A 27,195-nucleotide genomic window follows, 5' to 3' on the forward strand; every position below is an offset into this window, starting at 1 on the left:
CCATATTGCTGACTGAATTTCTAAGTGCTTCTATCTCTTGCTGGCTGTCAGGACAGAAGGTGAACATGAGCACTGGGGTACTGTCCACTGTTTAAGATGCCCTTGAACATCCCATGGTTCAAGGGAAAGATGCACTTATGGAAGTGCTAACCTCCATCTATGGCAGAGAGTGAGATAGTTTTGAGGATACCCTGTAGACAAAATCTTAGAGAAACAGGTATAAAATGGAGAGCAGTCCTTCAGTGACAGGCAGTGAGGTGCCACGCTTGTGAAAAACTCCTTTAGTCACCTTGGTGACAACATGAGTGCCTACTTTGTTGTTTTGGTCCAGACCCTTCATTGGTCTCGTCCCCTTGCCAGCCTGCAGAGGAGCTGACAGCCTGCTGGGGCACATCAGCAGCTTTGCAAAAAGTGAGTTAGCCCACACAGTGCTCTCTGCTCCATGGCCTCTAAGTTTCAGGCAACTGATTTACATAACCTCCCATCCAAGCATTCAATACAGATGCAGCCATGCTGTTCTCAAGCCCTGGCTTTGGTGTGAGGTCTACCTGTGCCCATCTCCACCTAACATTTCTGTTAATGATAAGTGTGGTGCTAGACCACACTTAGCATTAACAGAGCTTGTTCTCTAATTGCAAATGGCTTTTCTTATAAGACTGCTTTTGTAAAAGACTGCTTTTACACTACGTGACATGTCTTTCCTTTGAATTCTTTTAAAATTTAATAACTCTTTAGTAACTCCTATTTATTCTGATATGAAGAAGTGAAAGAAATAGTTTCTCACCTAGAAGGTTTTAGCCATCTGCATTATGTACTGTGAACACTGACTGCAGCTCTCAGCTGTGATTTGTTTCTGCAAGGCTGGGAGAAACCAGGCATCTCCTGGGGTCCCACTGGGGCTGGAGGGGCTGCCCTCAGTAAGCTGTGAGTGCTGAGGTTTAGAAGATGTTCTCTGGAGGGTAGAACACAATATTTTTCACATAACTTTAAAAATCCCACCCAGCAGCAATGATAGAGCCTGTGATGAATATTTTGATTTCCTATGACAAGTTTACACAATGTAATAAGGATCTGGCAGAACATCACTTTGCTAATTTTGTGCTCAAGTTGCGCAACAACAATTCTTGGCAAGCTCAGAATTGAAAGAAAAATCTGCAAAGGCAACTGGAAAATAAAGCTATGCAGGAAGCTCTGAGTTTTTTTTTCCAAGGATATAGATGACCTTGGATCCCAACAAATTGGGAAACATGTTTTGAAGACTGACATCTTGGCATATTTCCACCAGTCCAATGGAATCAAGGGGACCCAATGTAGGATTGCCCTCTGGGAGGTGAGGGATTCAATATTTCATATTGTGATTATTTTTTTAGAGCAAACGACTTCCTTGTTTTGTCCTTGCCATCTCTGTTTCTGTTTTGCATGTGTGTATTCTCTCATTTACCACTCCAATCCCTGCCTGGCATTCAGCTGTGAGGTGGTGCCTGTGCTGCAGGACAGAGGCTCACAGTCCTTGTCTGCTGGCAGCACTTACCCGGGGTCAGAGAAGAGATCTCACCATGGAGGGCAAAAGGCAAACAGTTGTAAATAACCTCAAATGTATTTTGCTTTCTCTGGGAGCCTCCCTTTGGTGGAGATGGTGCAGCAGCAGACAGGTGTCTTGCCTGAGCCTGGACTCTGTCTCCTGTTTCCTTGTGAAAGCAGAAATGAGCATGAGCCTTTTTACCAAATTCCCACTCTCCCGCTGTCAGACTGAAGGCAGAGAGGTTGTGCAGCTCCCTGGGGCAGCACAAGGAGACCTGCAGAGCATTGAGCCACTGTGGTGGCCTGATGCAAATGTGCTTTGATTCCTCTTGGCTCATCCTGGGCAGCTGCATTTGTGCACAGAGGAGGCTCTCCACACTTCTGCAGAACGCATCTCCCTGGGCGTGTAGGTGCAGAGGCGGTCTCGTTCTGAGCACTCCTCCCACCAGATCAATTTGCCTTCATTAAAACATAACCAAACCAAACAAAGCCTCAGCCTTTCCTTTGAAAGACTGCAGCAAACCACACCAGGGTGGCATGAGGCTGCAATGTACACTGACTTTTCAGGTAACAATCTTACAGTAAGTTAGAAAGGAGGACTTTTTTGTTGTTTTTGTTGGCTTCAATGCACATGGGTTACAAGACCTGTGGAAAAGTGTTCTGTGGGGTTTGCTCTATTTCTTTAAAATGTTAATTACTCTCTCATGGGCTAGTATTTATATGCACTGGTGGGTGCATATGGCTTCTGATGCACTGATGGGTTGGTGTTTTGCTCACTGATAAGAATAAAGAGTTTTTTCCATGTACAGCACAGCGACGGAATAAAGCCAGTAATTGTTGTGTAGGGCTTCATCTCTTTTCCAAGCCGGCACTGTGGGTGCAAGAAGCCAGGAAATCAGGAAAGGAAAAAGAAAATATCTGTTCTTTTCTCACTGGCATGACTACTACTTCCTCCGCCTTATCGTATTTTTTATTCAATTATACTTAAATTTCTCTGAATGGTTTGTTCATTCATAAGCTTTCCATGTAAAAAGTCATGCAAGTTCTCATTGCACAACAGTGTGAAAATCTACCGCCTTTCTTTGCTAAGGGAGGGAGCAATGTTTGGATTTGATGCAATTTCTTTTTTTTTTGGCAAAGTATAAAAATCATAATAGCATACATGGCTAAAAACCTTAAAGAAAAAACAATTGCACAATTAATTTCAAATTTCTGGAAACAAAGTATTTTGAAGTATTGTTTTGAAACCAATACTTTGATTTTTAAATGTTCTGCTGAATTTGGGGGGGGGGGGTTTTGAAGTAAACCAAATTTATAATTCTCTACTGTAACAGCCTATCAGATTTAGTGTTGATTCAACCTCATTATGAGGTTTGCATTTTTTAATTAATACATATTTTTTCTGGATTTTTTTTTTAGTTTACCAAGTATTGTTACTTCCTAAACACTGGCTGTAACCCTCTGTCCCAGCAAATAAAGTTTGATTGACCACTGGAGTGAGAAACAGGCTAGATGTTCTCTTTCTGGTGGAAAATTCAGATGAGCTTTGAATAGTGATTGTTTGCAGGCTAGTCAAAACTTTGAGAAGGGAGAATTCACTGCAATAAAATGCTTATGAAAGGGGTGTTTATAGGCATGTGAAAATTAATTGGTAACAGGCTAATAGATGTGGCTGCCTAGTCTTATGTTCTTGTTTATTTTTTACATACTGTATAGGATAAACTCTCATATTTTTATTCCTATTCTAGAAAATATTTTTGAGGATATTCTAAGCAATGAAGAACAATAACAGATCTTTATTTGTCACATTCAAAATAATATATAAAATTCTGAAACAGAAATAACGCACAATTGTGTTAGTACTCCTGATAAATAAGTGGCCAAAAAAACGATTGTGACTTCTGGTCCTTGAAGTATTGCCTGAGTAACTGCTATGTCTGTCATGCATGATTCTCCCTTTCTAGGTGCCCTGCTTAGCACCTTTGTATTTTGAAGCAGATTTATAGATTCTGCATTTTAGAAGAGGCATCTCTGGAAGAACTGTGGCATAACTAAGTGATGGTTTCCTCAGCTTTTGTTGCTTGTGTCTGCAGACGGACGCCTTCGGCATGGGCATGACTGTGCCAGCACTCCTGGTCCTGCTGAGTCTGGTGATTGGGAGCAGCCAGGGGTGCTACTGTGAGCATTACCCATGGGGGTCGTGGTCTGCTTGCTCACAGACCTGTAATTTGGGCACACAGACCAGGCACAGGTAGGGCCAAGACACCTCACTGCTTATGTATTTCTTCTCTGTGAAAAATAACACTTCTGGAGAGTGGCACCCGTGTCCAAAGCTCCACCTTCCACAACATATTGAGAAAAATTGTCATGCTCAAGTGTTTATCAGATAAATAGATAATCTTTTAATTGCAATGCTTTAAAATTACAAAATTCAGTATCTAGAACATTACAGCCCATGAGGCAGGGAGGGAAGAGGAGGACTGGAATTCAATGATCCTTGAGATCCCTTCCAACTCGGACCATTCTAATCCTAGGAGGCAATGGCTCCAAACAAACATGTACCTGCTAATGGATGTAATGAGGGGAGCGCAATGACAGCCAGGTCCTGCAGTGGCCTTGCTGGCAGAGCGCTGTGGGTGCTCAGCCCCTGTGGACACAGGAGGCTCTGGGGGCCCTGCACTGGCACAATGGCACAGCAGGAATGAGCTCCAAATTTTCTCCCTGCACCATTAGTTATATGACAACAGATGATGTCAAATAAAGATTCAGCAGCATCAAATTTGATGCAGCACTGTGGTGTAATCTAAACTTGTGAGAAATCCCCTCTTTTCTTCCTGGCTCTGTCTGTAGCTATCCTCTGGGACATCTGAAGTGACATGAATCAAAAAGAATTGCTCTTTAAACTTAAGGCATATTTGAATTTTTCTTGTAATCAACATTCTGCAAATGCATATTATCTCTCAGGGTTTCTTAGTTGGGTTCAAATAATTTTGTCAGCCTTCACCTACAAGTAGAGAACACCTACACTCTGTCTATTCTTTCCTAGCATATTTTTTAAACTTTTTTTTTAGGCAAATAAGAATGGATGAATATTATAGCCAAAACTTCTGCGACCAGTTGTGCACAAAGCAAGAATCTCGTACATGTAACCAGCAAACATGTCCTATCAACTGTCAGCTTGGAGACTTTGGCCCTTGGTCAGAATGTGACCCATGTGTTAAAAAACAAGTAGGTAGAAAGTGCATTATATGGGCTAAATGCAAGAAATTATGCTAAAGAGATCTCTTTGTTTCAGCTTTACAGCAATTAATCTGGAAAATGAGAGTTTACCTTATCAAGGGAAATTGGTTATGAATTATACAGTAGGAGCTGGAGAGAACAAGTTAAAATAAGCAGATCAAACCAGAAAGGGGTTTTACTAGAGTAAATCCATTTATGAGACTGCTTGTGATGCTTATCATAAACTTGCTTCAAAGTTTCCACTGCCATATTTAAAGGTGAATTTTTCACACCAAGAATCAACTAAACTGTAGAGTGTTCATGTAGACTTAAGCAGGACAATGTCACAGAATCTTGGCTTATCCATGACATTCTCTAAGTTCTAAAGACAAGAAAAATAGAATCAAATAATCTCTTGAAAAGAGTCAACAAATCCTAAGTGCTGTTGGCTAGAAACTCTCAGGCTGTATCTTACGCTGATTGTCAGGATCAGTTTGAGATTGCTGTTAAGAAATACAGAGCCCCATTCCCTGGACCTTCATAGCATGTACAAATCCCCCCATCTCCACAAGCAGATGTGCTAGTATCTGTGGGACAAACACCCAGCATGGTGTTTTTTCCCTTGGGCTTTTCTCTGTTGATGACGGTACACTTTTAGGTGAGTCAGTAGAGAGGGAAGAAATGAAACATCAGGTTAAAGTGAATTTGACCTAAACAGACCAAGGGCTGTCAAATGTAAAGTTGTAGAGGATAGAGGGAAGTGGCAGCAGATTGTGTGGGGTAGTTTGTATGGCTGGTGGGTATGAGCTTTGAAGCTGATCATGGGAGCAGCTCCGAGGTTCAGACACAGCCCATGTCCCTCCACATGTACCGCTTGGTTTCAGAAATCCATGCCTGAAAAGCAGCCCTGAAAAATCTGCCAGACATCATAAGTATATCTTTACATAAATATCTAACTTTCTGATGCCCAGATAGGGTGAGAAAGACATAAAAAAGCAGTTCTATGTGTGAGACATGAACCAGCCTGTGGGGTTGCAAGTAGGATGGGCAGTATGAGAGCAAAATATGGAGTATCAATGAGAGACTGGGAGACAGAAAGCTTCAAGAGGTGGAAGGGAGTGTTCCTCTCAACTGAACTGATTTCAATACACTCTTATAAGTCCAAGTTTCTTACCTTATAATACTATATAAATGTATTAATTTTTGTTAGTTTTAAGTATTGATGCAACATATTTGCTTCTGAAAACTAAAAGGGGTTTCTGTGGACTGTGGTCCATTTTCCCCTACAAACAATAAAGATCATTGCTTGTGTCATTTATAAATAGGAATAACCAACAGAATGGAGGACCTGGCTTACAGTCTAAGAGTCGACTCTTAGTGTAGCAAGTTCCCATCGATGGGGAGGCATAAAGAAGTGGAAGCTCTGACAAATAATATGAGTGAGTGTTAGAGGACCAAAATGGAGTGTAAGGAATGGTTCTCACAAGCTTGAAAACTTTCTGGTGTTGTTCTTTGCACTCTCCCTTCAGAGTCACTTGGTTACTGATTTTCACTAGAATCTTCCTACCCTGTTTGTCTCCAGGGTCTGTCTGCAGGGCGGGAAGTCTGCAAGGGACTGTACTTTTCTACTGCTGGGAAAAATTCTTAGAAGAGAAACTGTTCAGGCAGACGCAGACAGGTCTCACTGGAAGTCCTGTGAAGTGGAGTGGAAAATACATCTGAAGTGGTTTATCTACCACCCTCCAACTTTACTGTTTCGTGTGGAGGGTGCTGCCTCAGGGAAAGAAAACTCAATGAGCTCCCAGAAACTTTCAAGAAAAGCTTTTTTGTCCTCTCAAGTCATCCAGTTCTCCTCAGACAAGTGGTCCCACATGTGGGAGTCAAACCAGCTGGGTTGTCACTGTCAGGATATTTCTAATTCAACAGAGATGGTAAAGAACAGGAAAAGTCTCTGTAAACCTGTTCTCACATCATTTCCTACTGTATATCTTGAAGATACAGGGATGGAATTTCTGATTCCTTTGGTCATGCAGACCAAGTAGTCTGCAGTTGAATAATTTTTGCTCCATCAGGACTAATGAGGCTCTTGGATACCAGTTCCCTGCCTGCCTCACCTGGGAGGATGGCACGGCAGAATGGAAGGACAAGAATGAGAGATTATTTCCTTCAGGGCTCTGGTTCTGATAAATCTTCAGCAGCACTGAAGTGTGTGGCTCTGCCTGGGGTGGGACTTAGCTACAAACAGCTCACAAAAACAGCCCTGGGCTGGTTTCCTCTGCCTTTCAGTTCCGTACCCGGCCACTCCTGCGACCATCCCAGTTTGGGGGCCAGGATTGTACCGAGCCACTGGTGGAGTCCCGTCCGTGTTTCCCAGCCAAGCTCTGCAACATAGTGGAAGTTGACTGCAAGAATAAGTTTCGGTGTGAGAGTGGTAATGACAATCCCCATTGTGTAACTGCAGCGTTACCATTTAGTCAAATTTTGGGTGGTGAGGCAAAAGACATCCATACATGTTGTGCATAAATTCCAGGGAAAATGGACCAGCAAAAAAATCTTATGTGAGGATTTTATATGTATTAGTAACAGCTTATCTCTTCAGTTTCTTCTATAAGTAATTAAAATATAGTCCCTAGCCCAGGGTGTCACTATGATCATGATAGCTGGACAGTAGCACTGTTCCAATTATATTTCTTTACACAAATTTTTCATATAAAAATGTAACTGCAGAGTTTGTCTGAACATAAATTCTCACTATTTTTATTAGGTTTGTGACTATATACCTGATTAAACTAAATAATTTTATCCACATATCCTTTTGCCAAACTTAAAATTAAGCCTTTGCAACTTTGAAACAAGGCAAAACTCACAGAATTGAAATAATAATTTCTTAATTGGGATAATCCTGGCTTTATACTAATTCAGTGTTAACATCTATGGCAAGCTCACACCTTTGCAAGGGAAAAAGATTGCCCTTTTCTGCATTTAGACATGATGAACATTTGCTGCTGTTGTTTCTCTGGTGCAGGTCGCTGTATTTCAAAAACACTGGAATGTAATGGAGAAAATGACTGCGGGGACAACTCTGATGAAAGAAACTGTGGAAGGAAAAAGACTGTGTGTAACCGAAAGTATGAGAGCATCCCAGGTGTGCAATTAATAGGCAGTGGGTAAGCCAATTCTGCTAATCTTTTTGTAAGCTTTAGTTGTTACCTCACTAATTTGCATGAACAAAATAATTCCCAGTAAGCATGTGAGAGCATTCATTAAAGCATATAATATCTCAAATTAAAACCGGCAAGAAATTATAAAAATACAACCAAAAAATTAGACTAGGACTGGCCTGCTGCATCTTCCAGTCCTGCTCTGCACTGCTGGTAGATCAGATGAGGAGGTGTCGAGGAACACTGTCCCCAGGTGATCTGTTTTGTCCTACAGCAACCAGAGCACGTATGGGCAACTTCCAGCTCATGGAATTACCTACCTGTATATCATGACAAGTGCTTCAGAGATTTTAAGGATGCTCCTCTACAGATGTTCTTTGTCTGTGTGACATTTCACAGGATGCCAGCTACTTCCACACTATTAATTAAAGCAATATAAAGCCTAAGCATGGGATGCCTGTCCCTAGCAGACTTGCATTTTTTAATTGAATTTTGAACTCACTGTGGTCCAGTAACATCACTTATGGTAGAAATAGAGAACCAGTAGCTCATTTTCCTAGAACATTTTTAGGCTTTCCACTTAGGACTGCCTGCCTTATGCTGACTTTGGGGTTATCAGTAAGGTTAGGCACTGCTGGAAAGCAGGAAACTGGATTGATGCTACTGAATTTTTCAGGTGAATTCAGTGTGAATGAGAAGCTCTTGTAATTCCTTTCGAAGCAGTAGCAAGACCCAGATGCTCATGCCCTCAGTTGAATCTACAACACCTCACTGCAGCTGTATACCATGAAATGTTTCAAGGTCATACATTTTTCTGGAATTGTTTAATAAATTTTTTTTAGATTTCACATTTTCTCAGGAGAGAGCCGAGGGGAAGTTCTTGGCAACTCATTCAACGGAGGGCGGTGCACAACGGTGAAGCGCAATGACACAAGGAAGTTGTATCGTGTCCCTGCAAATCTGGAGGCTGTCAGCTTTCAGGTACTCTCAAGCAGCAGCTCCCACTGTGAAACCCTTGCTGTAATCACAATCCAAATTAGTGTTGGGTAGTACTGTATGCTTTAGAACAAAATTTCGTTGGTGTGTGGGAAGGGGATAAATGTTCACATTTCACTCGTGGTTTTCAGATCTGTATTAATTCAATGCACCATGTATCAGAGTCACTATGATTGATTTGAGCTTCTCCTGCTTCCAGTGGCTGCGGCCTTATTTTGTTCCAACTTGGTACCAAGGGCCTTCTCCTACCCAGACATCATCTAGGCAGAGGTTTGTTCAGCTCCAAGGTTTATTCCAGCATCACTTCTGTGTATTTGAAGAGCCAGTGGCTGCAGCTCTGACTCCAGCTTCCTTCCTGTCACCTGCAGCCTTGGCATCCAGTTCCTACCTGAGCCATTTCAACCCCTCAGTCCTGCCTGTTCCCTGCCCAGCCCCTCCACAGGGCAGCAAGGAAAGGAGGCAGGCACTGGGTCTGGAAAGCAGGAGGACAAAATACACACAGCCTGGAGAGGAGGCTTACAGGACCAAATGGGGAATGACCAACATGAACCTGGAACCTTCTAATAAAAAATCTAGGAACCACTAATACCTCTTTTATGGACACTAGCCTTCAGAAAATGCTTTGAATACTGTGGTTGGGGCACAACATCTGGCTGTGTACATATGAGCAGGCCCAGTTTGAAGCCAGTAGATGTTGCATTGGGAAAACAAGAATGCAGGATGTAAAAAATGCTCAACTAATGGATGAAAACTGATTATTTTCACCACAGGTGTTGTGAGATTTTAGGATTTCTTTAACAGAGGCAACTGAAAATAGGACACCCTGCTACATTTCACGGAAAGTGCAATTGAATTGGTCATGACATGTAGGATTTATCAATAGTGGTGAAAAATTACTGTCTGCATAAATACTCAGATGGGAAAACCAACCTTTGGTTTGCCCAGGTCTTTTTATAGCCAGTAAAGTTCATTAAGTTACTGATGTCCATTTGCAGAACTGTTAAGGGTTTGTGAAACTCACCTTTAGGAGTGCATCTTTAGCTTTTAACATTTAGAGCAGCTTCTCATATAGAAGGGTCACTGGATTGGGCCTCCTGTGAACTCCAGTCTATTTTCCTGCAAAAAGCATAGGATATCTTCAAAAATGGAAGGTGGGGAAGGAGAACGGGCCACCTCATTTCCCAAAATCCTTAGCAGCCCTATTAAGCAAACAGGTCTAGAGGAGGGAAAAAACCTCCAAATTTTTCAAAAAGACACAGGGATTTTCTCAAATTTTGGGAAATAAATAATTTCTGATCTGATGCTGAGGTTGTCTTTGTACATTGCTCAACACCACCACTGGAGGTTTACCAACTCAGTCAGCAGGTTTGATCACAATTCCTCTTCATCTGCCTTCAATCCATCATGCAGTATAGGTGCTAACAGTCCAAGCATACTCTGAGACTCTCCTGTGGAATCCTGTTCATTCTTCTAGCTGGAAATTGAGAAGAGAGGACAGGAAGCACCAAACTCTGTCTTGTACAATATAAAAGCCATGGGGCTGGGAAGTAGTCATGATGTGGACACAACATGTATGCCTGGAATTCTTTTAAAAGTGTGTTGGAACTTGTTGAAAAATATTCCTAAGGTTTAGGGCCCGGGGGTGAGAAGCTTTAGAGGAAAGTGCTACATGCTTTTTTGTGGTTGTACAAACAACTATTAGTCTAGTTCTTAGCTTGTATTCATTTTGCCTCTTAGCCTTTCTCAGTCTCATCTTTTGTGTAGCTTACTTTCACATCTCAAATAATCAAGGCGTATTTTTTCCATTAAAAAACATTAAAAAATCAAGAATTCTTTGCTTAATAGTTTTCCCTTTCATATTATCATTTATGCAAATGCATTTTGCTTTACTGAATTTCCAGGTAACAGATGAAGAGGATGATGTAACATCAGATTTCTACAAAGATTTAACTCCCCTGAGTCACGTCGCTTCTTACAGTGGTTCATCCACTCGTAGTGGTAAACGTTCTTCTGGTATCCCATTTTTATTCTCAAAAAAGACACGGGTTCAGGTTACAAGCTCTTCCTCCTTCAAGAAAGCTATTGAAGCCTCGTATGAGAAGGTAATTTAATGTTGTCTTCAGTTTCTTTCTTTCAGTTGATTTGTGTCTGCTCATTTCAGAACTGAGCTGCTAAAGTCTACTTTCCCTATCAAGACATTGGCCTGCTAGAATTAGCTATTGAAAAAAATCTCTTCTGATATTACAACCTGTTCCTGGTTGTAACATACCTTTTGTAATGCATCATGGTTTTCTGCACTTAGTAAAGAAAACATAGGCTTATTCCATTTTTAAAAAGTATAGATTTGACATTATCATGTTGGGTAGGCCACTCCTTCCCCTATCCTAATTACAGATTAAGAGGGCATAATATCTAACAGCAGCAGACAACTCAAAAAATAAAGGACGTGCACTCAAGAATGTTATACATATGCACGTACTGGGTATGAATCTACATTATCTTTTAATTGGTAACTGACTTGCATATTGAAGTCTCATGCTGGAGTATCAAATGCCAAGATGGATTTTGGTCATAAAGATAATCTCAGAAACAAAACACCCACAGAAAAGTTTCTCAGAACAGATAACATTTTTCCCATAAGATTCTGTGCCTTGAAAGCAAATGAATACTGGTAGGGTAAAAGATTATGTATTTTTATAACTTAATGACAGTAAATGATGGGCTATTGTTTGCACTTCTGCATGGGAAAGGCCACAGGACTGAACTAAAATAAGTCCTGTTGAAACCCAGGAGTTCTAATGCAATTACAGTGAAACTTTTGTGGAAATATTAGTCTTAACATTAAGATTTCCTATGATGGAAGTTTGCTGCAGGCCTTCCTCACTTATCCTAATGGTTAAGAAATTTGATTGCTTGAACAGTCCATTGCTTCTAGTTTGAATACAACTATCCTGAAGTTCCAGCTGCTGGAAACTTGTGCACTTTTCATGCCCATGTACACACATCAGGCAGCTCTCTTGTACAATTGGCAAGTTTATTTTGGGGGAGCAGTGGCTTCTTATTGGCTTAAGCTCAGATCAGGGCTAATTATGAAAATGTTAATTTAGGTTAAACTTCCAACAGAAAAGTTATTCTGGGTATATGTTGGTTTTCAGCATTGTTGTCATGGAAGGTGGTGAGGTGCAAGAACAGGTTGCCCAGACAAGCTGTGGGTGCCCCATCCCTGGGAGTGTTCAAGGCTGGGTTTGATGGGGTTTTGAGCAACCTGGTCCAGTGGAAGTTGATTCTGCCCACAGCAGTGATGCTGAACCTGGGTGGTCTTTAAGGTCCCTTCTAACCTAACCCTGTTCATGATTCTGTGAAACCAGAGAAACCCACCAATAACTTAGTCTGGTGCTGGCTAAAGATGACATGGTTTAAAGTCCTTTCTTAATAAATCCACAGCAGGATTATTACCTTGGATCTTCCTTGTGTTATGTACTGTATCAGACAAGAAGCCTCTATTTTTATCTCTGTCTCCATAAATTGTATTAGTGAGTGTTGGTAGGTAGATGTGTATTTGCGTATGTTTGAGAGACCTACAAGTAAATTTGCAACACTTTCTTATATAGTGAAAAAAGAAGGTTATACTGATCATTTAAGAGGAGAGAGGAGTTTTCCTGCACTTTGGGGCGTCTCATTCAGACCTATATGTTAAAATACGTATAAATAAGATATTAATACTCTTGGCTTCTCTAGTTTCTGCACTCACCTCCCACTGAAGGTGCTAAGACTCCCCTTTTCTTATTTCTAGAATTCCAACTTTATTAGAGTCCATAAAGTAATTTCTGTTGCAAACTTCACAATGAAACAGTCAGATCTGCAGCTATCAGACGTCTTTCTAAAAGCACTTAACCACCTGCCCCTGGAGTACAACTATGCTTTATACAGCAGAATATTTGATGACTTTGGCACTCATTACTACACCTCTGGGAAGATGGGTGGTTCCTATGATATTCTTTACCAGTATAGCTCTGAGGAACTGCAGAACTCGGGTACGTAATCTTGAACAAGAAAATATCATTATTTGTTTAACAGCTTTTCTTATCCCTCTTTTTAGGTCTTACACCACAGAGTAAGATCTCCAACAGCAAAAAATTCTTTAGACTTTCAAAGACTCATTAATTACTCACATTGCTTACATATAGAGCAAGAAGAAATTTTTGCTCTACACTGTATTTGAAAAGTTCAGGAGATTCCTTATTTGGTACATGTCACTGTGTTCAGTGAAACCACTTAAGATCTTCAGACCAAGACCAGGTGCCACCAGGAAAAGTTGTTCCTATAGCATAGGACTGAGGTCTGAGAGGTATAAGGGGTACTTTTCAGATGCAGTCAACAAAATTGATGGTTTGGATTAGAAATTACTTTAACATTTTCCCATGACTGTTGGACTCTCAAAATGAAAAGACAACACCACAAAAACAGAAATCTAAAGTTAAAAGGTGTGACCTTTAATGGCACTGCTGTAACTTGCATGGGCATTGGAGTGTAGCTGAAGCACGCCTCTGTCCAGCACTGCATGTGGGGCAGCACGTGTCTGCCGCAGTGAGGGCTCCAGGGGCGGGTGAGGAGCATGGGAAGCTGCTGGCTCACCTCAGCGGGGCATGGTGCCTGCCATGTGTCATGGTTGTGCTGATAAAGATGCTGCTCTGCGGTGTTTCCAGGCCTGTCAGTTGAGGAATCAACAGAGTGTGTCCGCACAGAAACAACCCGGCGTGTGGTCTTCCGGAAGAAAAAGAAAGTCAGTACCAGATGCACCACAAACAGGATGACTGTGACCCATGAAGGTGACCATGATGAGAACAGGGCCATGTCCTGTTACTTACCCTGAGAGATATCATTTCCCTCAGCTTTGTTGAACTACAGGTGCTCTTCTACTACTGTCAGAGCAGCCAGTGTTTCGGTGTCTGGTTCTGATACAAGCACTGAAATCACATTCTCATTTGCAAAAGAAATTATGATATAGGTGTGCTATTTCTCTGCTCTGGAGTGCCGTCACTGGGGATCTGGTGTCACTGGCTCTCTAGCTGGTCACAGATCTGCTAAACACCACCCCTCACCCTGAGTCCTGGGCCAGGAATGCTGAACTGATAAATGAGCAAAGCTAGAAATTTGTGTCTATGACTCAGTCCCTGATCTTCTTTAAGGGTTGCTCAGAGCTCATTGAGAGAATAACAGGGCTGCAATAACACAGTCCCTGGCTTTCCCTTCCCACCTTCCTCATGCCAAGCAGACATTTAGGTACCAGGGTTCCAGAAATGTGTCTCAGAACTGCAGAAGGCTGGTGCATTTTCCATGAGAATGGCAAGAGTCATGTTCTGCATCACTAAGGATAGGAATTTTATCACTTCCACCATGTTTTTGTCCTCAGTAATTGATTAGTGCCTTGGATGTTTGCAGCCAGGACTAAACCTGCCATTCTGTGTGTTCTAGAGGTATCCTCCTACTATGCTGTGTGCTCTAGAGGAGGCTGTTGCATCCTCTGCATTTTCCACTACTGTCTTACACTCTGTATTTCCCCATGGTTCAGGTCTCAAACAATTTCATTTGGAATATTATCACAGGCTGAAGTCAAAGCTCTTCTGAGCTTTGACTTCATCTTTTCAAGGATAGTTCCAGAAAATTAATCTTAGTATATTCTTTAATATCCTCTTACACTTTTTCTTATAGTTGTGTTGTCACATATGCTGTCTTTGGAAGACTTTGTCTGAAAATACTGTAATGAAATCGTCTTTCAGGTTCCATTTTGGAGTCAGCTGAACGATCAATTTCCCTGGTAAAAGGTGGCAGGTCAGAGTATGCAGCAGCTCTGGCCTGGGAGAAAAAGGGGGCTTTTCCAGGACACAAAGTCTTCACAGACTGGCTGGAATCAACAAAGGACAATCCTGTGGTGATTGATTTTGAGGTAAGAGAAGAACAAGAAAAACACTGAGATAGCAAAGACTAACTGCTCCTCAGAGCTGTGCAGATATTTTTTTCCTGTAAACAGGGATGATGATGTGTCTGACATGAATGTACATAAATATGGGCATAACATAAACATACAGAACTTCTATTAGGATAGCTTCTTATGCATGTTGGTTTATAAGGCACACCAGTTTTTCATTGTCCATGGGCAGCGGGATTAAGAGTGAGGAATGTGAATTACTTGCTCTGGCACCAGCAGGAACTCAGGCATAGGCATGGGTTAGTTACTGTGCAGGAAAACACTGCATGGCATCATTCCCTTGTCGGGCCTATGTTGCAAAGTGTGTCACATAGCTAAACTGAAATAAAACAGCAATGCTCTCTGTCTGTGTCCTGCTCCTTTAGTGCAGTGTGCCAGTGCTGCTGTGGGTGCACTGAGCTGTCTCCCTCCCCAGCTGGTACAGCAGCTGCTCAGCAGCACTCGAGGCAAACAGCAAAACCTGCCTGAAAGCAGCATCCACTGAGGGATGGGATCCATGAGGGATTGGCTGACCACATCCTGCTGCAGCTGCTGAACTCCTGAAGGCAACATAGGGATGTCTGACATGACAGGGACTGGATGCAGGCAAACCCTACGGCGCATGTACATGTACATACATATGATGTGTGGTAGAGAGTGTCCTGAATTTTAAGACATAATATCCCACTTGGTTGATTCTGCCCTGGCGCACAGAGTCCTAAATTGGGGAGATAAAAGCATTATGAACATGATAACCTTCATATGTATACAGCACTGCTGTGCTCATTTAAAACATCCCCAATTCCTGTGTGATACAGCTTCATATGTAAGCTCTAGCTCCTTTTAAAGCTCTAGCTGCTCTGGTGAAGGCCCTGCTGTGTTTCGGCTCCTGCTGACGGAACAGCTCTTTGCCAGGTGTCGCCCATCATGGAGCTGGTGAGGAACGTGCCGTGCGCGGTGACCAAGCGCCGCCACCTGCGGAGGGCCCTGCGCGAGCTGGCGGGAATGTTGGACCCGTGCCGCTGCGCCCCGTGCCCCAACAATGGCCGGGCCGTGCTCCTGGGGACACGGTGCCTCTGCCTGTGCCCGCCCGGCACCTACGGCGCCAACTGCGAGACGCGGGCTCCTGGCTACACCGCAGGTACTGGGCCATGGCGACGGCCTGCAAACCGGGGTCTTCTGGAGCCTCCTCATGGAGGCTGATCTGCCATAGCCTGCCCTTTCTAAATCCACAGCACCACATGGTGATGTCCAAAAAGCATAAGGATAAATGTGGGGATTACAAATGAAAAATGGCCACGACTCCAAAGACAGTGTAAGGCATGGTAAAATATTCCTTAGCTACAGAATTAAGGTAACATGAAATGAGCTATTCGGCAATAAGGGTGAAGCTGAGATCAAAGATAAATGATGCAAAAAATTAAGAAACTCATTGCTTAATATTGCTAGTTTTCCCTATAGCCTATTATGCTTAAGACTGAATGGCTAATGAACATAAAAATTGTTGATTACAGTTTTGAAGGAAAACTCAGTTGTCATAAGGACAGAGACTATAATTATTCTGGAAAATTTAAAGAGCAATTTAATGCAAAAACATTTTTGAATTAAATCTGCACTAGTGCCATACCTAAGGGAAACAAAGGAGACATTATATATATTTATATTCCCCAATCAAAAGGAAACATAAGTTAAAGTCACTCAGGCACGTACAGTTCTCATTATCTGACCCTGACGGAGGAATATTTTGATAGAAATAAACAACTGAAGACAGAGATGGATACAGACAGTCTATTGCATTCAGAGAAAGAAAGGGTGTGCATGGTGGTACAGGTAACAGATACCAGGGGTTAAGAGAAAAGAGTCATAGTAATCTTTAAATGTAAGTGGCATAGGTTGTAGATTTTGGGTTTAGACATGGTGTTAAAACTCAGATTTATTTGAAAACTCATTAAATAATGACCTATCTAAGAAACTTGTAGGTACCATGAAAACACACACATCTCTGAGTGCAATAAAAGTATAAAATATGCTGCTTCTGACTTTTAATGTTACTTGCAACCAAAATAGAAAGGTAAATGTATTTTTGTGTTTTATGAAGCAGCTGGAATTTGACTGGACACCTTTCGGAAAATTTTATGTAATAGATGCAATCTATTCCCTTAAACTTAACAATTTTAAATTTTCTGAAAATGGCTAATATGAATTTACCATCATCCCTCTCATATGTGGCCTTAAAGTAAATATTGTGTATGGTACTGGCCTGCCAATAAAAGATGGTGTCTCTTTTGTTCCTTGCAGTTGCTGTTGATGGCCGATGGGGTTGCTGGTCTGAATGGAGTCCTTGTGATGCTTCCTTCAAAAGAAGGAGGACCCGGGAATGCAATAACCCCTCCCCAATGAATGGTGGGAAGCCGTGTGAAGGGCAGAGGGAAGAAGAGGAGGACTGTTATATCTCTGTGTTCACAGACAGGTGAGAAGGTCAAAAGATCTCCTTAGTCATGGGATGGTTAAGAAGTGCTCCACAGTGGCTCTGTGACTGCCAAGGAGAAATTGCAGACAACTTTTCCCTCTCAATTTCTTTGGTGGAGCATAGAAAAGGAATACTCTGAAAATCTCTGCAATTTGCTTCACATTTGGATTTAATAATTTTTTATTCCTAGAAAATTGCTGATGAATTACATACTAAAGTATGCCTGTAGATCTTGTTTGATACTTTGCGTGGCTTCTTTTCCAAAACCAAGGAAAATATTTTTCTTCTCTTCATTGGAGTTCACTGTTGCTATTTTTATCCCTATCCCCTCTTTTCTTAGAGGTTTAGATATGAACTCAGTCACAGAGAGAGTTTGGATGAAGCTACCAAGTTTCTCATATTTCAATTTCAAGTATGCCTGATGTACCTTTTTAGCATGGTTTCAACTTCAAATCCTAGCCCCAAACTGGCTCAGTTTTTTTCATCTTCAAGCCCAAGGCTTCAGGTTTTTTCCTCTCTGCAGTGAACAGGAGAGAATTACAAGCAGTGGGCTCCACAGTTCTTTGTTACCCAGTTAGACACCATGAGAGACCAGCCACATTTAACCACTGCTTGGGGGCAACAGGAATTACATGGATTATCAAGAGATTTCCTGTTATGTTGTTCTTTGCTGCCTCTTGTTCTTGCTGTAAAAAAATCTTTAATTAATTATGTTGATAGATGTATTTAGCACTTTTTCACTGCTCTCATGCTCTCCCCCCTATCAACCTGCAGTTTTATCCACCATCTTTAATTTAACAGAATAAAACTAAGGGGGAGGATGACATGACCCACTTGCAACTCTCCTGGCATTCTGCCATGGTTACTTGGTGACATGAATGCTTAAGAAACAGCCTTACAGCAAATTTTCACTTTTCAGAGGTGCTCCTTGTATAAATGATGATGAAGCCAGGAGAGAGGAGAATGTCTTGATCGGTGAACCTCAGTCTGGATGCTTTAGACCAGGCCCACCAGAATACGGCTTTATCAGGGTGAGCATGAAAAATGATACAGAAGAAAAGTGTAGTAGTTGCAGAGATTGGAAATTTTGCAGCTTCTCTGCTGTATGTGCTTGATATCCAATCTAGTTACTGCGTTAGTGAAAGCACTGTGTTTAAAGAATGCTGCAGGACTCTAGCCCATCACACTACACCAGCAAGTGAAGAAAAGTCAAGGTAAAATTCATTTCAAGTGGTTCTTGAATCCTTGTTTGGTAACCATGACATCCGTTACTGCAACTGGAAAAAGTTATCATTATATTGGTGAGTGGATGACTCATATTTCAGAGTAGGAAATGCATGCATTCATTACATCTTATCAGGATTTTGCTATTGTTTCCTTTGACAATTCCCAGTCTCGTTACCATAGATCCTTGCAGAGCTTTTTGGTGTGGGTTTCTTAAATTTTTTTAAATTTTTTTTTTTTTTTAAGAGTGAAAAGAACCATTATGCTGTTGGGGAGGAAGTTGAAATTGCTTGTGTGAGTGGATATAGCCTCATTGGCTACCAATACCTTCGGTGCCTGCCAGATCAAACCTGGACACAGCAACATGTTGAGTGCCAACGTAAGAAAGAGAAAATGAACAAAATGCACACCAACAAAATAGAAGGGGAAGAAAACATACAAAAAAGATTTTAATAAAGGTCTTTTAAAAACAAATCTCTAACATATCTGAAAAGATAACATTTTAAGAAGGTATTTAATGTAGACATGGTAAAAATATCGTGAGTCACTACATCACTCGTCTTTCAATTTAGAAGTGTTCTGTTATGTGCTTTGTAAGGAAATTGTAATATGCAGTGCATTAGAAAATCCTCAAATGGATGCTGCAAGATCCTTCTCTTTTCTAGTTTTAAATAGCTTTAACAAAAGCACTCACCTTTTGTTTTCAGACTTACATAGATATCTTTAGGCTGATACAGTTATGAAGAAGAAATCATTCCTACAGAAACTTGTCTACTATCTTCTATATTAAATGGATGATATGTTTCTAAACATGAACCTCCCAGGCTGCCTTGAAAATCTCTACTATAAATCAATACCTTGAAAGATTTATAAGTCAGTTAGGAATTAAGGATCAAATTGGTTTGTGTTTGCTAACAAGAGAGATTTCAGAAGTTTTCTAAACCTTGGTATAATTTCATTGACTTAGTCTTCATTTTAACAAAAATAAGTACCTGAATATACTTATGAGCTTTCTATTGCCATTGACTTTCTTCCATTTACAAATGAAAAATTAAAATATGTTGTTAAATGCCATTTTCTTACTATTTTTATATTGGCATACATTAGAAACATTTTGTCATTATTTAGTTATTACTTGAAAAATATTTTAAAGACTATGACAGTGCACTGAGAATTTCTAGACTTGATTATGTTAAATTTTTATTAGTTTTGAATGTCAGACAAATGTTCAGTATTACTGAGTGTCTTAATATGGTTTTTCAGATAAAGCATTATGACTTTCTGTAAATATCTACAGAGCATTAAACTAAGTAGAATTATGCTTTTTTTTATTGTTTGTTACAGTCTCAGTATGCCTCAGGCCACCAATATCTGAGAGTGTCACAATTTCCCCATTTAAGCAGCAGTACAACATTGGTGAAACAATGAAGCTGAGCTGCCCAGCTGGGTTTATAGTCACTGGTCACACAGAGTACACCTGTGGGAAAGATCTGTCCTGGACACCTCCTGTTATGATGTCTACTACATGTGAAAAAGGTTAGTATGCCTGCAGATACTTACTGCTTCCATATTGCTGGTATTAACAGTGCTGTTTATTTCAGCTAGCTAGAGCTAGGAGGCTGATGACTGGGTTTAAGACATATAGCAGCTGTTCATTAATTTTAGTTTTCCTTTGTGTCTCCCATGGTGACAGAATTTCAGCTCTAAACTTCTGCATTAAGTTCAGAATTTTTGAATGCAATGTACTGTAAAATTTAATAATGTAATTGAGACACTGCAACTGTTTGCTTAAAATCAAAACCAAATCAAACCAAACCCCAACTGCATTAACCAGGCTTTATGAAAGCAAAGTAGGAAAATGCATTCTATTGAAACTTTAGCTACTCTTGTTATTTTCCAGTGATTTTTACAAAGACTGATGAAAATACTTGTAGCATGCCAACCAGAGAGCTTTTGAAAAGAGAAACTTAGGACAAATAGAAATTAATCCATTTTAGCTTCTATGGTAAGAGTGTAAGATATTTCTGTTCACTCCTTACTAGTTACAGTAGTTCTCACTTGTTTTTTCAGATGTGCTAACCAAAATTAGAGGTATTTGCAGTCCAGGACAAAAGCAGATTGGATCTCAATGTGTTTGTATGTCTCCAGAAGAAGATTGTGGGTAAGTGCTGTAATTAGAAGTCAAAATTTCTCTAATGATAGACCAAGAGGCCATTGTGACACTGAACAGGAAAAGCAGGAAAAGCAGGAAAAGACAACTGCAAATCAAGACTACTCTCTATTCAGATATTAGCTAGCTAGCTGTTCCTCTGTATTCAAATTACAGTCCTGTTTGTAGCCTATGAAATAAATAAAAAATTACAGAATCCCAGAATGGGTCAGGTTGGAGGGGTCCCCAGTGGTCTCCTGACCCAACCTCCCTGCTCGAGCAGGGCCATCCCAGAGCACACAGCACAAGATTGCATCCAGATGGCACTTGGGTGTCTCCAGTGAGGGAGACTCCACGACCTCTCTGTGCAACCCTGTTCCACCCACAGTAATCCACTTCTTCCTCATGTTCAGGTGGAATTTTCTGTGCACCTCTCACTGCCCATTGTCTCCTGTTCTTTTGCTTGACAGCACCGAGCAGAGCCCAGCCCCTGCTCTGTCCCCTCCCTGCAGACACTGACAGACTCTGATGGGATCCCCTCTCAGTTGTCTTTTCTCAAGGCTGAACAGGGACAGCTTCCACAGCTTTTTCTCATAATAGAGGTACTCCAGTCCCTTGATCATCTTTGTAACCCTCCACTGGACCCGCTCCAGGAGTTCCATTCCTCTCTTTTGCTGAGGAGCCCAGAACTGGACACAGCTCTCTCCACATGAGCCTCACCATGGCTGAGTTCATATGCAGGGTCACCTCCCACGATCTGTGGGCAATGCTCTCTCTAATGAGCCCAATTACATTACTGTAATGAGACACCACAGCTCATCCTTTTAATCTACACTGCTCTCTGCTCGTGGAGACCTCTGGAAACAGAGCCTCCTGGAAATTCCTGGAAACTCTTCTTCTCTATTTCTCCAATGTTATAACCATACACAAAGAGCATGCAAGAACTATGATCTCTAAGGTTCCTTCCAATCCAAACCATTCTATGATTTTATTATCCTCTTTTTGCAAAATGACTAAGATCTACAAAATGATGCTGCTTGGAAATGCATGCACCTTCAAGGAATGAATTCAGTCAGTAACTGAGAGCAATACAGAACAAAAGGAAACGACAAGCCACATGACTGGTTTTGCCTCCCCTTGGTCCCAAGACACCTGTGTGTTGCAGTGAGTTGCACACACAGCTGCAGGGATGCATTAACTCAGAAAAGCCGCCCAGGCCCAGCGGAAATTTCCCATCTTTGTGGAGGTAACAGCCTCTCCTTTTTCCTGTACAGACACATGTCCCTCACGTCCCAATGGCTGGATAGGACCAAAGTTTCCCCATCTCACAGCACTTGTTTTATCAGGTCCAGGTCCTGCAGTGCTAGGGCAGTCTTCGGTCTTCAGGTGAATTTCCAGCCTGGCCATGGCTTTGCTGTGTTTCATCCAATGCTGATGTACTGTTTAAAATTATGGACTTGTTCCATAGCCTGCTAAAATAATTTTTATTTTCTTCCTTTGGGCAGCCACTACTCAGAAGACATCTGTGTGCTACATGTTGTTTCTGAACAGAATGTGACCAAGCCCAGCTGTCAGTACTCAGCTGAAATGTGCCTTGGAGTGCAGTCATTTCATTTCTTGCATGCTGGTCCTTGCCATGGTAATTCCAACCTAGACTGGGCTATTGAGAGGGCAAAGCTCTCTGCAAATAGCTTGAAGAAAGAACCCTGTGGCTATGACACCTGCTATGACTGGGAGGATTGTCAAGGTATGACTTCTGAATGGTGAGGTTCAGCCATCCCTTTGGATCTGAAAGTAAAATGTGCTGACTTTCACTGCTCCAAGAACAGGATTTACAGATGTCATAGTCCTTCTGGGCACACAGAGTGTGAAAGTGTGATCAGTCCTGTGTCCATGCTACCTAGGGTTACACTTAGACATGTACCTTTTCCCTTTACTCACAACTAGTAGTGTTGTCATTTCCCATTAGAAAGGCACTAGAGGAACTTGGAAATTAAGAGAACTTTTTCAGGAGAATTAATATTTGAATCTTTAATCACAAAAAATGTAGTTTGTAACATTTTCACCCATTCCTTGTAAGGCTACTAGCTCCTAGCTTGTACTTCAGGAATTAATTTGGGGCCACACCCTCTATAACATATAATTAAATTTGGAAATTAAATCATGATACTACTTCAAAAGCAAGACTGGAGCCATCAGGCTAATGGGATTTTAATGGCAAAATTTGCAAACACTCACATGTGAAAACTGTGGTTATCAAGAATTTTAATGAACTAGCTAAGCTGGTAAAAAAACCTAAGAGGATTATTTTCTAAACAACATTGTGCATCTTGGCTATTTACTATGTAACCAGGTGACATGAGCAGTAGGTTTTTTCTGTAAATGTCTCAGGAGCTGACTGGCTCTGCTCATATCAAATGTTTGCCAGGCAAAGGCTGAGTGACAGACACACTCACCCTGTCCCTTGCTGCCCGAGACAAATCTGATTCTTATCACACCTGGTCTGCTTAATGACAAACAAAGCAACAGCAGTGTGCAGCAATCCTAACCCTCTGTTTTGAAGATGCAAGATTTCTGCAGCAGAGAATTTGAAGTAAATATGGGTGTAAAATTACTGCATGGCCTGCTGTCCCCTGTGGGCTCAAGCAGAGGGCATGACCAGGTGTGTCCATCAATGGACATGCTCTGGTGGAACCTCTAGGTTCCATGGGCTTCTGGGGAAAAGCTGGTATTTTTTAAAAAAATTACTTATTCCAGACCCTCTTAGAGGCCTAGTTCTGCTTCTACTGTGCGAGTGTCTTCAAGCTAGATCTTGTGCCAGCACTTCAGTGTTTTTCTCTGGAAAGCCTACAGAGGGGCTCTGTTCAGAAAAATAAGAGAAGGTGGAGAAAAAGAAATAAGGTTAGTTGCCAGTGTGGTGCTCAAGAGATTAGAACTGGACTCTTTACCATCTCCACAGAAGTCCACTTTTCATGAGTGTGCACAAATATTTAGGAAATTAATATTTTGTTTTCCCTGGAAATGAGTAGTAGGTATCAATACAGGGACAGAACATGCTGCAGAGAAGATACTGCAGTACCATGAAAGAAGCTAAATGGAAGAAAGCACACATTTTTCATGCTTTAAAAAACTGAAGGCAGAAACTCTGCCTAGGGACTTTCTGGGAAAGAATATAAAGAGTCAGAACCTGATTAGATCAGAAATAGGTAATGAAATAACCAGCAGGACAGAGCTTTACCACAGGCCAGAAGTAGGTAGCTTAGTATTCATAAAGAGAGCTTTAATGAAATAGGAGCTGACACAATATGGACCTTAAGACTCCATTTCATAGCAAGATTGTGTTCAAGGATAATTGGGAAAAGAAAGTCAACTTAATATATCTTTGTTTAGAAGAAAAGTCAGGGAAAGCCAGTGGGTAAAAATAGTTAAATCGATTCTCCTTCTGTATGGGCCATTGCTGAAAAAACAGTTACATAAAGCTGATTATGCCTCTATTCCTGATATCCAACCATCTAGTGAGGCTTTTCGTAACTAATATATCACAAACATCCACTAGTGTTTTTTCCCTGTTGGACTTTGAAATGTCATCAAAGCATAAAATCTGGCTTTAGTCATCACATTGGCTGCTATATTTCCATACATTCGTTCCCAGATACAAAGACCCAGTGCTCCTGCCTGATGCCTTACCAGTGCCCCAAAGGAGAGATCCGCCCTCACTGCATCCAAATGGAGACGACAGGGAGGAGGAGGACGGTCAGTCACTGCATGCTGGCAGCCATGAAGTGTGCTGGCGTCAAACTGCAGGTGCTGGAGCAGGGGAGCTGCCTACAATAACCCATTTGCTCTCTGCACACACCATGATCATTGCATCAAATGCAAACTGAGCCACCCACAGAAAAGCTTGGTTGATTACGAAAGGATAAGTGAAGTGGATCAGAACAAAAGGATGAGGAAAAAAAAATAATCCAGCTTGTTTAACAGCTTTTTGCGAGAAGGGTGGCAGTGAGATTTTCTGTCTGAAAATGACCTGGGCTCAGGGGTATAAGGGTGTAACTTGTCATTGTGTCATTGCTGGCACCTCTGGAAATGTACAGAGGAAGGGAGGGGAACAAATGGAAAGGGAGAAAAAGAAATATTGCCTTTGGTCTCCCCTAGAGCTGGATGAGACTTTTCCTTTCCTCAGCCATTTGTTGCTTTGTCCTTGTGCTTGCGACTGCTGTTCACTCTTGTCTCACTGGCTGAATCACACAGGCAGACAGAGCAAGCACTTCAGCACCACTTCTGACATCAAATGGGAAAGGGGTAGCAGGAAGCTACCTGCAGTCATGGTACAAATGGAAGGAGCAAAACCAAACACTGAAAACCACAATTACACAATGACTGAGTGAAGTTATCAAAATGATGTGATTTTTAATTGGAGTGGCTGAAGGGAGGAGGTGTTTGCTTTCTGTGTTTGTTCACTGGGTTTCAGCTTTAGGCAGAAACCCTGAAGCCTAAAACTTGGAGAATTTCTATAGTACCCCTCAGCATGAATTAAGAATGTTTGTATTCTAAATATAAAATAAATATTTAATGAGCAATGCACTGGGCAGAGTCCTACTGCAATATGTGGCTCTACTTGGAGTGATTGTACTTGGAGTCTGCAGAAATACATCACAATTAGATTCCTTGCATATACCTGCATCAGCATCAAACCTGAGAGCAATTGTATGGGGCACCCCAGCCCAGCCATAGTCCATGCCCCGGCATTCCTTGGTCACAAATAATTATTTCTGAGCAGTTGCAACTAGAACTTTCTCTTCAGCACGCAGAATTTCACAAATCTGAGTATAAATCTGCCTTTTAAGAAGGGGAAAACTGAACTCCGCTTCTTTCTTTACCAACAGACATTAAAACAATGACAATCAGGAAAAAACTCCATAGAAAAGAATCATAGAATTTGCTGAGCTGGAAAGGACCCATATAGATCATCAAAGTCCAACTGGCCCTGCACAGGACACCCCAAGAATCACACCATATGCCTGAGAGCATTGTCAAAATGCTTCTTGGACTCAGCTTTGTGCTGTGACTACTGCCCTGGGGAGACTGTTCCAGTGCCCAACCACCACCTGGGTGAAGAACCTTCTAGCAGCCAACCTAAACCTCCCCAGGCACAACTCCAAGCCATTCCCTCTGGTCCTGTCACTGGTCACAACAAAGAGACAAGTGTGTGCCCCCTCTTTCCCTCATGAGGGAGTTGTAGCTGCAGTGAGGTCTCCCCTCAGCCTTCTCCAGGCTGAACAGACCAAGTGCCCTCAGCTATTCCTTGTACAGCCTCCCCTCCAGATGCTTCACCATCCTCATGATCCTCCTTTGGACACTCTCTAATAGTTTCATGCCTTTTTTATGTTGTGGCACCCAAAGGTGCCCCAGCACCCGAGGTGAGGCCGCCCCAGCTCAGAGCAGAGCAGGACAATCCCCTCCCTTGCCCGGCTGGTGATGCTGTGCCTGATGCCCCCAGGGCAGGGCCGGCCCTCCTGGCTGCCAGGGCACTGCTGGCTCCTGTTCAGCTCCCCATTGACCAGGAGCCCCAGGTCCCTTTCCATGGCACTGCTCTCCAGCACCTCCTTCCCCAGTCTGTCCATACATTCAGGATTGCCCTGTCTCAGGTGCAGAATCGAACATTTTTCCTTGTTGAACTTCATAGTGTTGGTGATTGACCAGCCCTTTCAACAAGGATTTCTCCTCCCAAATTAGTATCATCTACAGATGTAGTATCCCTTCCAGTCCTGCATCCAAAGTTGCTTTTGAAGATGGACAGGGCCCATGATGGAGCCCTGAAGAACCCCATAGGTGACCAGTTGCCACTCTGATGTGACTCTATTCACTACAATCCTTTACATCTGACACATCAGCCAGTTGCTCACCCGGCGCACGATGCCCAAGAAGTGCCCATTACTGAGCAACCTGCCCTATGTGTAAGTGTCACACCTTGCCAGGGGCTGGGCAAAGTCACCTGGGAGCTGGGAGAGAGCTGGATGTGAAGTGGTTATCTTTCCCTACAAAGAAACATATTTGGGATGTTGTCAAGCTCCCTAAAGCAGCAGCTAGTCTCAACTTGATTGAAAAAAGAAGAAATTAATAAAGAAAAAGAAGAAATTAATCCTGATGCTAAATACAATAAATTTATGCTTTCTTGCTTAAAATTTATAGTAAAAATTATTATAAAAGCCTGAGATAGTCTTTTCTTTGCAGTTCTATAGCTCTTTCTTCCAGCTGAAAATCTATAATAATACCGTAGTGGTGACCTAGGAGTGAGTTGCAAATTCAATTATGTTTAGATTGGTTTTTAGTGCCCTTGTTTCTTCCTGCTGGTTGCGTTCTGTGGAGAAAGAATCATTCAGAATGGTTGTGTACGCTCTCTGCACCACCAACAAACAATTTCTTGCTCCTGATCCTCTAACCTTAATACTAACCTTTCATTACAGGCTTCTGATTCCAGTTTGTT

General features: G+C 41.8%; 1 protein-coding gene across 2 annotated transcripts; it reads left to right on the forward strand.

The window, feature by feature from the left end:
• The first annotated feature begins 2,062 nt into the window (after positions 1-2,062).
• On the forward strand, positions 2,063-26,917 carry C6 (complement C6). 2 transcript variants are annotated; one of them, XM_059492253.1, is made up of 19 exons: positions 2,063-2,088; positions 3,615-3,772; positions 4,593-4,749; positions 7,027-7,171; positions 7,766-7,907; positions 8,744-8,882; positions 10,799-10,999; positions 12,691-12,931; positions 13,604-13,726; positions 14,678-14,844; positions 15,781-16,006; positions 17,164-17,335; positions 18,255-18,366; positions 18,806-18,938; positions 19,904-20,095; positions 20,630-20,720; positions 22,214-22,455; positions 24,361-24,512; positions 25,595-26,917. In XM_059492253.1, exons 2-19 carry the CDS (start codon positions 3,630-3,632, stop codon positions 25,607-25,609), a joined length of 2,793 nt encoding a protein of 930 aa, XP_059348236.1. In that variant the 5' UTR covers positions 2,063-2,088; positions 3,615-3,629; the 3' UTR covers positions 25,610-26,917. The 2 variants fall into 2 exon arrangements, with proteins under 2 accessions (XP_059348236.1, XP_059348235.1); XM_059492252.1 differs by having other exon boundaries at positions 24,361-26,917.
• The last annotated feature ends 278 nt before the right edge of the window (positions 26,918-27,195 follow it).

The sequence above is a fragment of the Ammospiza nelsoni genome, chromosome Z (assembly GCF_027579445.1).
Source record: "Ammospiza nelsoni isolate bAmmNel1 chromosome Z, bAmmNel1.pri, whole genome shotgun sequence".
In the NCBI taxonomy this organism is placed as follows: Eukaryota; Metazoa; Chordata; class Aves; order Passeriformes; family Passerellidae; genus Ammospiza; species Ammospiza nelsoni.